This window comes from Sturnus vulgaris, unplaced genomic scaffold, assembly GCF_052056855.1.
Source record: "Sturnus vulgaris isolate bStuVul1 unplaced genomic scaffold, bStuVul1.hap1 Scaffold_155, whole genome shotgun sequence".
NCBI lineage: Eukaryota > Metazoa > Chordata > Aves > Passeriformes > Sturnidae > Sturnus > Sturnus vulgaris.
This window is the reverse complement of record NW_028276072.1, coordinates 2,081,721-2,099,531: the sequence shown is the minus strand read 5'-3', so window position 1 is coordinate 2,099,531 and position 17,811 is coordinate 2,081,721. Positions and strand designations below refer to the sequence as shown.

Genomic DNA, 17,811 nt, shown 5'->3' with positions numbered 1-17,811 from the left:
AGAAAAATATCATCTACGTACTATAGAAGAATAAATGAGAAAGGTGACTCCTTTACCTGGGTTAGTTTCCATTCCTCCAGTTCCCGGACTAGTTGGTTTCCGAAGATGGTTGGAGAATTCTTGAATCCTTGTGGTAAACGTGTCCAGGTGAGCTGTCTTTTTCGTCCTGTAGCAGGGTTTTCCCATTCGAAAGCAAAAATTTTCCTACTTTCAAATGCCAAAGGGATACAGAAGAATGCATCTTTCAAGTCAATTACTGTGAACCATTTAAATTTCTCCGAGACAGCTGTTAGCAATGTATATGGATTTGCTACTACTGGATGAATATCCTTTGTTATATTATTAATTGCCCTCAGATCTTGAACTAACCTGTACTTACCATTGGACTTCTTTACAGGAAATATGGGGGTATTGAATTCTGATTCACATTCCTGTAATACCCCTAAACTAACAAACTGATCTATTAAGGGTGCTACTCCTTTCCGAGCCTCCAGTTTCAGAGGGTACTGCCTTATCCGTACGGGTTGTGCTCCTTCCTTCAATTCCACAACTACCGGTTGTGCTGCTTTTGATTTTCCAGGGATCCCTGTTTCCCATACCCATGGTACCACAGCCTGTTCTATTTCTGTGGGGATTTCTGTTGCCTCTACTTCTTTCACTGTAAATAATTTGGCTATATTATCTTCTGGAATTTCTAATTTTACTCTTCCTTTTTAAAAAATTTTTTTTGCCTCTAACATTGATAACAAATCCCTCCCCATTAATGATTCTGGGCTATTTAGCATGTATAAAAATTGATGATCAAATTCTTTCCCCCCATACTTTATATCCAACGGACGTAAAAATGCCCTTTCTTCAACCTGTCCTGTAACCCCTACCACCCGAATGGTAGAATCACTTAGAGGTCCTAATTTGGTGTTAATTGCAGAATACGTAGCCCCCGTATCTACTCTAAATTCCAATGGTTCCCCATCTACTTCTAAAACTACCTTCAGATCCCGATCTAGTCAGCTTTGATTCTGGTAGCTTCCCATCATAAAGGCTTGGGCGACACCTTGTGGCCCTCCCCGAACTGCACTTGAATTATTTATCAACCCCTCCCCGCTATTCAGCCCGAATCCCATACCTTAAGTGGACATTCGTTTTTCCAGTGTCCTCTGTTCTTGCACAAGGCACACTGATCCAATCCCAATCTCATTTTTCCTTGTCCCACTTGTAATTGGTTTGGGAATCCCCTTCCACCCATCGAAATTCCTCCCCTAGCCATTCCTCGTCCCTGTCCGTGCCCCCGGCCACCTCCCCGCATACCATTCCCCGTTATCTGCTGTAGTACTGCCAACATACTAGCTTGTTGTTTCTTAGCAGTCTCTTTTTCCCTATTATTATACACCTTCCACGCAACTTCTAAAAGTTTATCCAAATTCCGTGTATCTTCCCCTTCTAATTTCTGCAACTTTTTCCGAATATCCTCTTGGGATTGTCCCATAAAAACTAAAGCTAGCTGCAATTTCCCTGATTCCCCTTCAATTTCTAAACTGGTATATTTTCGAGCAGTTTCCTTAAGCCTTTCTAAGAAAGCTGACGGGGACTCATTTTTCTCCTGCCTTACTGAATACAACTTGGACCAGTTTAACGTCTTAGGTATCCCGCTCTGTATTCCTTCTATCAACAATTCTTGATAAGCCTTAAGTCTACGGTAACCCCCTGTTGAATTAACATTCCACTCTGGATCCTCCCGCGGCACTAAATCATTTAATGTACCGTCCGCTATTTGCAACCTAATCATTTCTCGTGCCTTTTCCCTCATAGCTTTAAACACCATTTCTTTCTCAGTAGAGTCCATTATTGTATCCAGTAAGACCTGTAAATCATTCCAGTCTGGATTTTGTGTTTTAATCACCATTTTCACTACCCTTGCCGCCCGTTCAGGATCCTCCCGATAAGCCCCCGCAGACTGCTTCCAAATTAACAAATCATTAGGAGAAAAAGGAACTTTCACCATTACTCGTTCCCCGTGGGGTCCGACCGCTTCCCGCAACGGAGCCATCAATTGTGCACCCCTTTTTCCCTTCTTCTCCCGCCCGCTACGGGTCCTTTCACATAGAGGAGTACGCGGCTTATCAACGACTTTTCCTTTCTCTAAATCCCCCCCCTTTTCTTCCCCATTCACCTCTTCGTCCGACTCACTCGATTCACTCTCCTCCAGGGGAGGGGCACTAGGTGCTACCAACAGAGAAACATCCTCCTCAGGGTCTGACAACTTAACAGAATACTCCTTCCCTTTTTGCCACACTTTGCAGCCCGCACAACCATCTGTTGCTGTTTTTAAGACCATAATGCCACACTCCTTCTGCCATTCTGGCTTATTTTTCAAACAATAAAACAAATCAAGATATGGGATTTCTTCCCATTTCTCATTATTTTGTAAGAAATGCATAAGAGAAGTTATAATATCAGGATTTAGAGTACCATTTCGGGGCCATTGCATACCCTCAGGTTCGTATTGGGGCCACACATGATTATAAAAATCAATCAATTTCTTTTTACTCAGTTCTTGACCAAAATTCCCCACCTTCCAATGTTGCAACAAACAGCCCAAGGGTGAATCATTCGGAATTTCCATCCCCGAACTAGCCAGAGCTTTAAAGGTTTTAAAAGGCATCATAACACTCACACCCACGCACTTTACTATTATTTCCACACTCACACACCCTTTACCACAATTCTTGCCTTTCTCGTCGCCGCGAGTGGCAAGTGCTGGATCTGCGCAATCACTGTTGTGTCTGACGACCAGCGCCTAGGCTTCCTTTTCCACAACCTTTAAGACGTCCTTTGCCCCCGGTGCGGGATCACCGTCCTGTCTTAATCGGCGGGCTTTCCCTTTCAATAAAGAATAAAGCACCTTGCGGGCTTACCTCACAGTCGTCCGTCAGGCGCAGGGTCGGGCACGGGTTGATGTCTCCCCAGAAATCACCTGGTGCCGGCGTGGAGTAGATCAGCTCGCGAACCGCCCCTGCCGCCCCCGGAGTCCTGCCGCGGTCGCCAAAACTGCTGCCCGAAACCCCAAGTAAAACACAAACTAACAGAGTGTCAGTTTATGCGGTGCTTTATTCAGGGCCCGGGGACCTGCGGACTCGTGTCCCAAGTCAGGATCCCACCGGTTCCCTTTTTAGAGGGTTTTTTTATACGCTTTTTACAAATGGTTTATGTGCAGAAGTACACATTCTTCTATAGATACATTCACCTTGAAGACAGCATTTTGGCGTCATAAATCTTACATGGTTGCTTATCTTAGGACTATAGTGTTCTCCTCCTCAATCTCTCTCTGGTGCCACTGCCTTAGGACTATAGTGTTCTCCCCCTCAATCTCTCTCTTACGCCACTGCCCACCACCAGTACTTTATTTATGTTTATACTTTAACCTTATCACTAACGGTTCTGCATGCTCTCAGCACAGCACATTCCTAAGTTAGTTTCCCAGGGCCTACTCTGGGAACTGCAGTCTTCAAGCCTTAGCATTACTACTACTATTATGGTTTATACACTTTATATTCTAATATTCAAGATTTCTAGTCCATACGGTAACAGTGTGTGCACACAGACAGAGAGAGTCAGTGCCAGGGAGCTGTGAGGAATTCCCCTGGAGGGCAGGGAAATGCTCCCTGTGGATGCTTTGGCATCTCCCCAGCGGTGAAGGGCTGAGCCTGGAGGAGTGGGGGATCAGCCCAGGCTCCCTGGTTGTTCGGGGATGCCCCGAGTGCAGCACACGGGAGAGTTCCCGGCTCAGAGAGGCCCCGCTCAGAGGGAGGTGCTGGCCCAGGAGAGCTCCAAGGGGCTCCTTGTGGAGCTCTGTTTGTAGGGCCCCAAGAGAGGGGCTTTGGGCACAACAATGTTTCATCCTGGCCACACTTGGCATCCACAGCTTTCTTTGGAAGGGTGAGAACAGGGATGTTGTGCCTGAGGGAACAAGAACAGTTCCAGGGCTGCTCCTAAAGGAACCAGGAGCTCGCTGGGCAGCAGCAGTGCCTGGGAGCAGACAGTGTTTGTGCTGAGCTCCAGAGGAGCTGAGCCCAGGGGCTGTTGGCCACGGCCAAGCCCCAGCAAGCATTTCTCAGCTGGCAGGGTGGGCTGAGAAGGGCAGGGGGGAATGCACCAGCACAGGGACCATGGAACCATTGTGACACCGAGGGGTCTCATGGAGTCTTGGAGACCACTGTGACATTCCTGGGCCTCATGGAGCCAAGGGGACCTTTATGATGCAGTGTGGCTCCATGGAATGTTTGGATCATTGTGGCATTGAGATCCCATCAAACCAAGGGTCCATTGTGACACCATGGGGCCTCCTGGAACCCTGGAGAGCATTATGACACTTTGGGGTGTCATGGAACCAAAGGATGACACTGTGACACTGTGAGACCCCATGGAGCCAAATGTCCACTGTGACATTGCAAGGCCTCATAGAACCATGGAGAGACCATTCAGACACTTCACAGCCTCCTGGAACCGTGGAGAGACCATTGTGACCCTGAGGGGTCCCATGGAATCATGGAGTCCATTGTGACACTAGGAAGCCCCATGGAATAAGCAAAGCACTGTGACACTGTGAGACCTCATGGAACCATGGAGAGACCATTGTGACCTGATGGTCCTCACAGATGCAAGAGGACCATTGTGATACTGTGTGGCCTCGTGAAACCAAGAGGCCTTTGTGACACTGCAGGGCTATATGGAAACAAAGGTCCATTGAGACATTGGGGGCCTCATGTCATCAGTGGTCCATTGTGACACTGTGGAGCCAAAGGAGTCCATTTTGACAATGCAAACCTCATGGTCCAAAGGTCCATGGTGATAATGAAGGTCTTCTTGTAATCAAGGCGCCATTGCGACACTGCAGGGCTCCATAAAACCAAGGGAACACAGAACAGCTCTGGCTGGTTTGGCCTCCAAGGAGTCACATGACTGGTCCAGCTGACCTTGGCATGTTGAGGGTCTCTTCTCATCTGCTACTGAAACATTGGGGCTTTGTGCTTTCCTTCCTATGGAAAAGAACTGCCTTTCTCCTCCAGGCACCCATGGCCAGAATTGGGATTTCACTGCCAAATTTCCTTATATCCAGCGATTGCTCCCATAGGAATATTGCCAGGACAAGTCTGGCTGGCCATGGTTTCACAAGGGTCACCTCTCATCTGTCTCCAAAACCCTGGGGAAGTCTCTGTGCTTCCCTTCCTATGGGAATGAACTGTCCTTCTTCTCCAGGCACCCATGGCCAAGATTGGGATTTCACCTCTAAAATTCCCTACATTCAAAGACTGCTCCCAGACAAAATCTGCCATTACTGACAAGTCTGGCTGGACTTGGCCTACTGAGGCTCTCACCTGCCTTCCAAACACTGAGGCTCTGTGCTTTCCTTCCTATGAAAAAGAGCTGTCTTTCTTGGCCAGCGGCCCATGACCAGAATTGGGATTCCACCTCCAACATTGCCTGTTGTGAAAGACTGCAGGAGATTGTTGGCTCACAATATTCCATGTATGGGGGAGGAAGGGCCAGGGGCAGCCTTGCCCTGCCCTGTTACCCCAGCACTGCACTGCCCTGTAACCCCCGAGCCTCTATCCCAGCCCAGCAATGTCTGCCAGTCTCTGGCACACCAAAGGCAATGCTCCACACCCACCCCTGGAGCCCCAGCCCAGCTCCTGAGGGACCAAATGACTGAAAGTCCCACCTGGGGGAAGGGCCCAGGAAGACCAAGGATGTATTTAAGGCTGACCACAGGGCAAGGGCACAGCTTGACCCTACCTCCTCTTGGAATTTCTGTCTGAACACTGCTGGAATCCAGGAGTTGATACCTGTGTATGTGCTTCTCTGTGTCATTTTTGTCTTTCTTTCTTTCTTTCTCTCTTTCTTTCTTTCTTTCTTTCTTTCTTTCTTTCTTTCTTTCTTTCTTTCTTTCTTTCTTTCTTTCTTTCTTTCTTTCTTTCTTTCTTTCTTTCTTTCTTTCTGTTTCCTTCCTTCCTTCCTTCCTTCCTTCCTTCCTTCCTTCCTTCCTTCCTTCCTTCCTTCCTTCCTTCCTTCCTTCCTTCCTTCCTTCCTTCCTTCCTTCCTTCCACCCTTCCTTCCTTCCTTCCTTCCTTCCTTCCTTCCTTCCTTCCTTCCTTCCTTCCTTCCTTCCTTCCTTCCTTCCTTCCTTCCTTCCTTCCTTCCTTCCTTCCTTCCTTCCTATTTTTGGCCTCTTGCAACGTTTGAGTAACTTAAAATTAAAGAGCCCTAGAGTTTGTGAAGTAAAATTCTCAAAGTTAAGGCTTTGAGAAGTGGTTTTTTTTGTTGACTGAATATCATATTAAACCTTTTGTCCAAGTTTCTCTGATTTTCTAAAGTTGCTAACAAAGGCTATTCTGTTGCTTCGAGCTCCTGAGAATCTCTTGTTGGTATTTCTCCAGTGCTTCTAACTCAGAGTACACAAATAATAATTCCTTTTAAATGTCTTGTTGTGAGAGGTTTTTGGGGGATGGGAGTCAGGGCTTCTCTGTCCTGCTTGGCACAGCCCAGGCAGGGCTTTCATAGCCACATTCCACATTCCATTTCCACCTGGACCCTCTGGTGCCTCTGAGTTCTGCTTCCCCAGCCCCAGGGACACTCTCCTTGTCTGCCCATTCCCCCACGGTCTCTGGGCAGGGATGGCCCCAGTGGGGGCTGCTGACATCCTCAGCAACTCCGAGGCTGCTGCTGAATTTGACTTCTCCAGAGGCTTGTTCAGCCTTCAGCTCTTCAGTTCAGGAATTCAGTGCCCCAGGGCTCATTAACATTCAGAAAACCTTAATAAGCCAAGCCTCCGGGAATACTTTATGTCTTTTACTCTTCTATGGTTAATTAAATTGATTTCAGAAGTATATTCAAAGTGAATAAACTATGTTACCAGTACAAGGAGAAAAGAATTCTTTGTTGAGCCTTGTTTATATTTTCCTGTTTATACACTGATATCAGCAATCTCTAATTGATATTGAACCCTAACCCCTCATCATGCAATCTGAATAGAAATGAAAATCAAGAATCTTTATGGCTGACAATCAGTCACACTCTGTCCCTACCCCCACCCCACCATTTCTCCATCCGAGCCCTGGCACTCAGAGCAGCCTTGTGCAAATCCAAGCTCCCTACCCCCCAGGCTGTGCCTGCAGCTTTCAGCTCCTTGGCACCAACTCCCACCTGCTTTCCTTGGAGAAGGAGCTGCCTGAGACACAGAGGGATGATCATTTATTGTCAGCAAACAAAACCAAAGGCAGGCACAGCTCCATAAAAACAAAGGTAATTCCTCAGCTGGATATTAAGTCACTTTCCACAGCAGACAGTCTCAGACCAATTGAAAACACGTTCTGTGCCCAGCACAGATCCCAAGATGCCCCAAACCCTCCCTGCCCTGATTCTGCCCAGATTTGCTCTTTGCACACACAAGTCACACGCTGAAGTCAGGAGCTCCCTCCATGCCCAGAGGGAGGAAAAGAGAGAAAGTGGCTGAAGAGCTCTCTTGTGCAGAGCTACAGCTGCACTAATGCCAATCTGGGCTCACAGGAACGTGATCCAACAGCCTCTGCAGCATCTGTTCCCTGGGTACAAATCTGGCTGGATAAGCCAGGCCCAAGGAGTGCTGGGCAATGGAGCCACATCCAGGGGTGTCCCCAGGGCTCAGGATTGGGGCCAGGGCAGTGAAATCTCTTCATTGCTGATCTGGACGAGGGCATGGAGGGCACCCTCAGTCAGTGTCCAGGTGAGCCCAAGCTGGGTGGGAGTGTGTCTGTGCTGCAGGGCAGGAAGTTCTGCAGAGGGATCTGGACAGGCTGGAGCCATGGGCCCAGGACAATTGGATGAGGTTCACCAAGGCCAAGGGCTGGGACCTGCCCTGGGCTCACAGCCACCCCAAATCCCTGGCTGTGCCCTGCCCCGGATCCCCACTGCCTCATCAGGTTTGTGTCCTTTGGGGTCAGGAACTGGTAAGACTTAAGAGGCAAGAGAAGGATTCTCTTCATTGCTAAAATATAAATGTAAAATCACAGAATTTATTGAACATTGAACCTCCTCCCTCAACAATGTGAGACATCCCAGCAGCATCTGACACATCCATCATTCAGAAGGGATTTCTGTACAAAATTAATTTTAGGCAAAGATGATGCTATGATAGATATAAACACAATCAAGGTGTTGTACCAGCCTGCTCTGCCTGGAGTGCAGTTAAAACAGCTTGAAGATTGTTCTATTTGCAAAGCTTTCAGTGATGGATGGACAAAGGGAAGCCAAGCTGCTTTTGGTGTTGAGGAAATGCTGAAACCAGCCTGAGTCATTTAAACTCATCCTGTTCTTGCTGGGATGAGGAGCCCCTCAGCCTTCCCTGCTCTGGGCTGGACAAGCCCAGCTCCCTCAGCCTCTCCTCACAGCCAAAGGGCTCCAGCCCCACCTTGGAGGCCCTTCCCTCACCCTGCTCCAGCCCCAGACATCTTTCCTGCCCTGGGGAACCCAAACCAGGCCCCTGGGACCTGGATAATCCACGTCCTTGATGTCCTGGTCACACAGCCCTGGCCCCTTGTCCCCATGTCAGGCTCTGGGGTTGATTTGTGGAACATCCTTGGGGGAGGCTGTGGCTCCAGGTGGACCAGGGGGATCCCGGGGGACAGGGGACCCTGCTGGGCATGAACAGCATTGGACTTGTCTGGGGCAACTGTGAGGGGGGGCTGGGGCAGAGTGACCAACCCAGTGACCTCACACAGCCCTGCTGTGATGTCACACAGCCCCTCCTGTGATGTCACAGCCTGCCCTGTGATGTCAGACCTCTGTCCTGTGATGTCACAGTCAGCTCTATGATGTCACAGCAACAGCCTGTGATGCTCAATGACCTCACATACCCCACTCTGTGATGTCACAGCCCACTCTGTGACCTCATGTTACCAGATGATAAATTGCCCACCCCAGGTGAGCTAACACAATGTTTGTTCTCCAAAACCACTGGCCTCTGGAACCTGCACAATGCCCGTTGTGTGAGAAGGGGAACTGGAAGTTCCCCAGCCTCAGTGTCCTGCCAATTCAGCCAGGCTGAACTGGAACATTGGGGTTAATGACCACCAGGGACCACCAGAGAAACCCCCAGGACAGAAGAACCCACGGGTAAAGGGGAGGGGAAATATGTTAATGATTTTGGGCAAATGATTATCATAGGTGTGCTCAGTCCAGGACAGTCAATGAATATGTATGCAAAATACAAAATATAAACAGAAACTTTCCTGTACTCAGCATGCACGGCTTTGGGAGGAGCTGTCCCCCTGTGTATCCAGCCAAATAAAGAATGCTGCTTTTTAATGCTATATTGGTGTTCAGGAGTTTTTAATTTTACTGAATTTTTGGTAACACTCGCACTGCCCAGGGAAGCTCTGTCTCCAGCTGTTCACAGAGAAGGGCTGGTGGGAGATGTGGTGGTCAGAGGCTGTTTGGGGTACAATGACAATGAAATTATTGAGTTTTTAAATACTCTGTGAAAGGAGGGGCATCTACAAAACTTCTACATTGGACTTAGAGAGTGTAGGATTTGGCCTATTCAGGATGCAGTTTTGGAGAATACCAAATCAGGCACTAATTTTTTTTTAGGGAAACAGCCTTTAAAAAGCAAGGTTTCCCAGGAACGATGGAGACGATTCAAGAAAGAAATCTTGTAGGAGGTGCCTGTCTCTCTGTGCAAAAAAGTCAGATAGAAAGGAAAATGATTGGCCTGATAGGGCATGGAGCTTTTCCAGGAACTCAGGGTTAAAAGAAGGTGCATCACCTTTGGACAGAGGACAGGCAGCCCAGGAAGTGTCTCAGGATGTCGCTAAGTCATCCAGAAAGAAAAACAGAGAGGTGAAAGCTCTATTAGGATTTAACCTGGCTGCTTCTGTGAAGGATAACAAAAATTATGTTAGAAATACATTAATGGCAAAAGAAAGCAAAAGGAGAAGCTCTATTGTTTATTAAGGGGGATATGGTTACCAAAGATGAGGAAAAGCCTGAGACACTTAACCCATTCATTGCCTCAGTTTTCAACAATAGGACAAGTTGTCCCCAGGACAAGTGTTCTCCTGAGCTGGGAGATGGGGACAGGGAGCAGAACAGACCCCCTGTAATCCAGGAGGAAGCAGATGGGGACCTGCTGAGCCACTCAGGTGCTCACAGGTGTCTCTGGGAACAGATGGGATCCATCCCAGGGGGATGAGGGAGCTGCTGGATGAGCTCCCCAAGCTGCTCTCCATCATTTCTCATCAGTGCTGGCTCAGCAGGGAGGTGCCAGAGGACTGGAGGTGCCAATGTGAGCCCATCCCCAAGAAGGGCTGGAAGGAGGATGTGGGGAACTGCAGGCCTGTCAGCCTGACCTGGGTGCCTGGTGAGGTGATGGAACAGATCACCTTGAGTGCCATCCCAGGGCACCTACAGGATGGCTGAGGGATCAGAGCCAGCCAGCGTGGATTTCAATATCTGCATTGATGATCTGGATGAGGGCATTGAGTGCACCATCAGCAAATGTGCAGATGGCACCAAGCTGGGTGTGAGTGTGGATGTGCTGGAGGGTAGGAGAGCTCTGCAGAGGGACCTGGACAGGCTGGATCCAGGGCCCCAATCCAACAAGGTGAGATTTAACAAGACCAAGTGCCATGTCCTGCACTTTGACCACAACAACCCCTGCAGTGCTCCAGGCTGGGGACAGAGTGGCTGGACAGCAGCCAGGCAGAAAGGGACCTGGGGGCACTGATGGACAGCAGGCTGGACATGAGCCAGCAGTGTGCCCAGGTGGCCAAGAAGGCCAATGGCTCCTGGCCTGGATCAGGAATGGTGTGGCCAGCAGGAGCAGGGCAGTGATTCTTCCCCTGTGCTCAGCACTGGTTGGGCAGCACCTCGAGTGCTGTGTCCAGTTCTGGGCCCCACAATTTAGGAAGGACATGGAGGGAATGTCTGGAATGTGTCCAGAGAAGGGCACCAAGGCTGGTGAGGGGTCTGGAACACAAGTCCTGTGAGGAGGGGCTGGGGAGCTGGGGATGTTTATTCTGGAGAAAAGGAGGACTCGGGGTGACTTTATGACTACAACGCCCTGAAAAGTGGTTGTAGTCAGGTGGGGATTGGTCTCCTTCTTCAGGCAACATCTGACAGAATGAGAGGACGCAGTCTTAAGCTGCACCAAGGGAAATATAGGTTGGATATTAGGAAAGTAAATTTTACAGAAAGGGTGATGAAGTACTGGAATGATCTTCCCAGAGGGCCTGATGGAGTCACCATCTGGATATGTTTAAAAACAGACTGGATATGGCACTCAGTGCCATGGTCTAGTTGAGGTGTTAAGGCAGGGGTTGGACTTGATGATCTTGAAGGACTCTTCCTACCCAGTGATTTTGTGATTCTGTGAATTCTCTGAGACTTTCAGCTGAATCCTCTGTCCCTGTCCCTTCCCTGTGTCTCTGTTGCAGATGGAAGCTGCTGGTGCCTTTCTCACTTTTTTCCCATTTCCTGAATACAGACAGATGTTCCTAGGAGTGTTCAGCAGGTGTTGCTCAATGTTTATGCAAAGCTTTTGTATTCTCATGGAACCAAGGAGACCCTTGTGACACAGTGAAACCTCATGGAACCAAAAATCCATTGTGACATTGGGGCTGGATGGTACCAAGGAGACCATTGGGATACTGTGGATCCAAGGACACCATGGTGACACTGGAAACTGATGGAACCATGGGCATTGTGACACAGCAGGGCCTCATGGAACCAAGGAGTGAATTGTGACTCTATCAAACCTCATGGAACCAAGGGGCCTTTGTGACTCTGAGGAACTTCACAGAACCAAGAGTCTATTGTGACACAGGGTACTCATGAAACCATGGAGAGCATTTTGAAACCAAGGCCTGCTGGAATCAAAGGTCCATTGTGGCTCTTCAAGGCCCTGTGGACCAAGGGGAGCACAGTGACACTGTGGGGTCCATGGAACCAAGGGGTCATGGTTACACTGTGGAGCTTTATTGAACCAACAGTCCATTGGTGACACTGCAGGGCAGTATGGAATCATGGAGAACATTGTGACACTACACGATGTCATGGAATCAAGGGGCCATTGTGACACTGTGGGGACTTGTGGGACCAATGGGCAGTTGTGGTACCATGGAAATTGTGGCAACTGTGTCACCATGGAACCAAGGAGTCCATTGTGACACTACAGGATGCCATGGAACTAAGGATTCATGTCACAGTGTGGGACACATGGAACCGAGGGGCCATTGTGACACTGTGGGGCTTCATAGAATGACAGAGACCTTTGTGACACTGCAGGGCTTCATGGAATGAAGGGGCTGTTGTGACACTGTGTGCCCTCATGGAACCAAAGAGAGAATTGGGACACTAAGGAACATAATGGAGTTGCTGCAAATGATACAACTTGAAATTTTTTAATGTAACTTCAGTCAGGATTTATGTTCACCTTTGCCCAGGGGGAGGGGAATTGAAGTTTCTATTTGAAAGACTTGGTTCACCAAGGTTGGGTGAGGCCTGATGAGTTTAACATCTACAGATTGGGAGTAGCCAGAAGATACAGAGGAGGTAAAGGAACATTAATGAACATCACCCCCAGTGTGCTTGGAGACACCCAGTGTGGAAAAAGATTGGTGAGAGAATCAAAGAATGAGGACATAATTCACATCAAAGACAAAGGGATCAACAGCCAACAGCCAATCAAATACTAAGAATTGTGTAATTTAAGATCAATGAACGTGAATTTCTTTGGGCTTTGTCTGTATAAATATGTGAAAAGCCTAGTAAAGAACCATGTGTGATGGAATGATTTTCACTGCACAAGGCAGGCATTTGTGGGTGGAATGATTTCTATTGCACGTGCTGGCTACAATATTACCCTGGCCAGAAGAAAGTAATGCCTAAATTCTCTACAAATGAGAACATGTTGTTGGGGAGTTTCTGCCTGTCATGCAGTTTCAGTGTCAGTCCTACTGAGGTCCATCAGCAACACAGGCTCCTCCTGGACTCCTTGGAGGAGAGAGTTGGAGGCCATGATTACACAAAGCTCTCATAGACTCCAAGGCAAAAGCAAAACCCAAAATCCTCTGAAAAACCTGCAGACCCTGGGAGCATGAAGGAGCCCCCAGGGCCATTCCTGACCAAGGCTCCCCAGGGACTCGTCCCAGCAGATCCCTGAGGCCACTGGGATGTGGGGGGATGCTGAGGGCAGGACAAGGGGTGCCAGTGGCCAGCCTTGCTGGGGCTGTGCCAGGAGGCCCCAGTGGCTCATGACAAGGTGTCTCCTCACAGCTCTTGGTGGCCCAGACCCTGCTGTGCCCCAGGACACCAAGACTTGGCTTCTCCTGGGCACTGCCAGCCCTGCCAGGGCCCTTGGCCATGTCCAGCACAGCTTGTCCTGCACTGTCCCACAGCTGCTGCTGTGTCCCTGCAGGCTGCACACTCCCATCTCGCTGCCCCTGCCTCTGCCCTGCCATTGCCAGCCCTGCCCTGACCTCTGCCCACCCTCACCCTCTGTGCCTTGGGACACACACACATGCACTGAGCTCATCCTCCTCCTCCTGGCTGCTTCTCCTGCCACAGCACTGCCCTGGGAGGGTTCATTCCTTACTGGAGCCGCTGTGTTTGTACTGGTGCATTTTATAGCTCTGCTTCTGCTTCTCTGTCAATTCTGCCTTCAAAGAGCTCTCCAAGGAAAAGATTCATTGAATGGTGGAATAACAGAGGTGGGAAGAGCCCCCTGAGCCCTCTTGGCCTGGGTGTGGCTGGGATGGAGTTCCCTTTGCCCAGAGCAGCCCCTGTTCTGCTGTGCTTGGCTCTCGTGGCTGGAGTGGGTTTGGTCCCAGCCCGAGGCTTTGGCTGCTCCTGAGCAGGGCTGGCCCCACATGAGGCATCTCTGCAACTCCCCAACCAATGTCCTGGGGATGGGCAAGTGTTCCTGGGGACACAGGGATGGGACAGCTGGGCTGGACTGACCCAAGGGATCTTCCAATGCATGGGATGTCCTGATCAGCAGGGAAATAAGGGGGCCAAGAGAGTCTCTGGATTTTCTGTATTAATACATTCGTCTTCCAAAATAACCACTACATGTGCTGAATTCTGGTGCGGAATTCTTGTCTCCCCATGATTTTTCTTGCTTCTGCATTTGGCCTTTGATTTTTACTTCCCCACCCCAAACATTAATCCCTTTTTATGCTGAATCACAATTTTTTCACCTTATTTTCTCCTGTTTTCTGAGTAAGGAGGGACAGTGACAGAGACACTTGGCTGTCACTTGATGCCCAGAGGGGTTTAACCACAGTCACCTTGCCCAACTCTGCTCTTATGGGCACGCCCAGCAATGTCAGGGCTCTGTCAGGTGCCCAGCCCTGAGCTGGGCTCATGCCCTGCTCACAGCCCCAGGGGTGTCCAGGGACACGAGTCCTTCCCTGGCACACACACACACAGTTCATTGTAGCACGGGCAGGGGCTCCCTGGGCTCTGCTGCCACTGCCAGAGCCTGGCAGGGACCTCAGCCCTGCGGGTGTCACCCTGCCCTGCCCCTGCCCGAGGTGCCCCACGGCCTGAGGGATGGACATGGGGAGCTCTGGGCACAGGAGCTCATCCCAGCCCTTCATCCAGGGGTTCCCAGGGGATGTTACTCTCTGGAAACTCCAGGAACAGCTGAAGGTGTTTGTGTCACTGGGTTTATGTCCCCTCACACACACACAGGATGTTCAGGGCTGTGCAATGTCCCTGCACTGCAAACACAGACTCCTGACCCGGTCACTTGATGTCCCTCCAGGGAGGGAAGAACAACCTCTGTGCCCTGGGGTGAGAGGCCACTCCTGGGGGCAGTGCTGGCTTTGCCAGGGCACTGCTGGGACAGCCCCACCCTGAACACTGCCACACTTCTGCTGGTCACTGCTGTTCTCCTCTCCAGGGCGCTGTGTTGGGAACATCCTTGAAAGAAAACTGGGAAGGAGATTGAAGCTTTCAGGCCCTGCACTGGGGAGATGCCCCTGCATGATGGAAATGCTGCTGCAGAGCCCAGGTCTGTCCCAGCAGTGCCCATGGCCTGTCCCTGCCTGCAGTCCCTGGACAGTCACACAGCAGGACTGGGACTGAGCTGAGAGAGCCCTGAGGCCTTAAACCAACACAGGGGCTCTGAAGGGCAGTGTGGAAATGAAGGAAGGGGAGGTTATGGAGCAGAAGCCCTGGGGCTGCCTGGCAGTGAGGAGCATTGGGGTTCCCATTTCACCTCAGCTCTGCCCAGTGACACCAACTCTGCAGCTCCAGAGAAGTCAGGGACGAAAAATGTCAGGGGAACAGGGCAATATAGAGTTCTTTATTTTGTGTACACAGAACTTGTACAATTCCTGGGTTATATAGTCTATGGCTCACACTAGAAATGCAAATACTGAATGAAAAATGGTACAAAGATTTTCCTGTGAACAAATTCTCAAAAATATAATACCTGTGCCAGCAGGAAAAACACAGGATACAGACTGGGTGTTAATGAGTAACATCATAGAAGCTATAGAGGAGCATGGGAGTTTATTGGTTCTGAACAGCATTCATGATTATTTTCCTCAGGCCATCCTTGAGCTCTTGGTTCCTCAGGCTGTAAATGAGAGGGTTCAGGGCTGGAGGCACCACTGAGTACAGAACTGACAGGGAGAGATCCAGGGATGGGGAGGAGATGGAGGGGGGCTTCAGGTAGGCAAATATGACAGTGCTGAGGAACAGGGATACCACAGCCAGGTGAGGGAGGCAGGTGGAAAAGGCTTTGTGCCGTCCCTGCTCAGAGGGGATCCTCAGCACAGCCCTGAAGATCTGCACATAGGAGAAAACCATGAACACAAAACAACCAAAAGCTAAACAGACACCAACAGCAAGGAGCCCAAGTTCCCTGAGGTTGGAGTGTGAGCAGGAGAGCTTGAGGATCTGTGGGATTTCACAGAAGAATCCCCCCAGGGCATTGCCCTGGCACAGGGGCAGGGAAAATGTATTGGCCGTGTGCAGCAGAGCATGGAGAAAGCCACTGGCCCAGGCAGCTGCTGCCATGTGGGCACAAGCTCTGCTGCCCAGGAGGGTCCCGTAGTGCAGGGGTTTGCAGATGGACACGTAGCGGTCGTAGCACATGATGGTGAGAAATGAAAATTCTGCTGCAAAGAAAAAGGCAAAGAAAAATACCTGAGCAGCACATCCTGCATAGGAGATGTGTCTGGTGTCCCAGAGGGAATTGTGCATGGCTTTGGGGACAGTGGTGCAGATGGAGCCCAGGTCAGTGAGGGCCAGGTTGAGCAGGAAGAAGAACATGGGGGTGTGCAGGTGGTGGCCGCAGGCTACGGCGCTGATGATGAGGCCGTTGGCCAGGAGGGCAGCCAGGGAGATGGCCAGGAAGAGGCAGAAGTGCAGGAGCTGCAGCTGCCGCGTGTCTGCCAATGGCAGCAGGAGGAAGTGGCTGATGGAGCTGCTGTTGGACATTTCTGCACTGTGGCCATGGAGTCCTGTTGAAGGAGGACACAGTTATAATTCAGGGGAGACTTTGCTGAGCAATGTCCAAGTTCCTTCTCCTTTGCCTCTGCTACTCTGTGCCACCCCATTTTCCTTTTATCAAATCCGTTCCTTCAGCCTCATGCCTGGAGCTCTCCTGGGATCTGGCCCCATTGCTGTGATGAGCAGGGGCCGTGTCTATGGACACTGAGGGGTCAGCTCTGCTCTGCAGCAGTGGGGTCATGGGAACAGGGACAGGGGCCAGTCCTGGGGCTGGATTTCATCAGCCCAAACTGCTCCTGAGGCAGAGGAGCTTGGCAGCATCTCCTGTCCCAGGGCTAAGGAACAGTGATGGCCAAAGGCAGTTTGAGAGGGATTCCTGCTGTGCCCAGGGAGATCAGAGAGAACTGTGCAATGCAAGAGCTGTAACTCAGTGAAGGGTGAGGGGAGCTGCTCTGTCACTCCATCTGTCCCCAGCTGCCCTTTCTGAGATCCAGGGCAGTCACTGTGTTCCCCTGAAATCAGCCTGACACAGCTGAGAGCAGAGGGACAGCAGAGCAACCTGGCTCAGCCCTTCTCACAGTCTCAGGCCCTCTCCTGGCCAAGGACACTCCTGTCCCCCAGTGTCCCCTGGAGGCAGCTCAAAGCTTGGATGGCATCCTGAGGACACACCAAGGGTCCTGTCCATGGCACTGCTTGAGGAGACTCAGCTCATTCCCAGCCTCCCAGCCTGCCCTGGCCTGAGCTCCCCGGGGCACAGGGAGCTGGGACACCCCATTGCTGTGCTCAGCCTGCACAGGAGGAGCCCAAGGGCTGGGCCTGAGCCTGCAGCTGGAGCTGCCATTGCCAGAGAGCCCTTCAGCAATGCCAGGAGCACCTGGGCAAGGCAAGGAGAGAGAGAGAGCTGGCCCTGAGGAAAATCCTTTCCCTGTCCATCCCTGCCCAGCCCCTGCCAGGCAGCACCAGGGCAGGACAGTGGCCCTCAGGTCCTGGTCAGCAGGGAATGGGCACATGGCAGGAGAGATGCCCTTCATGTCTGGTGCTGCTCTGCCAGCCCAGGAGGGGACTGAGGGCCCTGAGCCCCCGGGCTGAGGGCTGAGCTGGCTGGGAGGGGACACCAGAGCTGTGCTGCTCAGGGCAGTGTCTGCCCTGCAGGGCAGAGCTGGCAGGTGCCACATCTGCCCTGCAGCAGGACTACCCTCAGCACTGCCTCCCTCCCTCCCTCTCCATGGCTCTGCTGCTGGAGCTGTCCCAGCCCAAGCTGTTCCTGTGGCCCCGGGCTCCTTCCCTGCCAGAGCTGCCAGAGCCCAGCCCAGC

The 17,811-nt window shown here is 50.8% G+C and overlaps 1 protein-coding gene across 1 annotated transcript; it reads right to left on the bottom strand.

Moving 5' to 3' along the window:
- Positions 1-15,379: 15,379 nt before the first annotated feature.
- LOC148219330 (olfactory receptor 14J1-like) lies at positions 15,380-16,140 on the bottom strand. Its single transcript, XM_088157707.1, has one exon. It carries the CDS (start codon positions 16,138-16,140, stop codon positions 15,553-15,555), a length of 588 nt encoding a protein of 195 aa, XP_088013833.1. The 3' UTR covers positions 15,380-15,552.
- Positions 16,141-17,811: the final 1,671 nt, after the last annotated feature.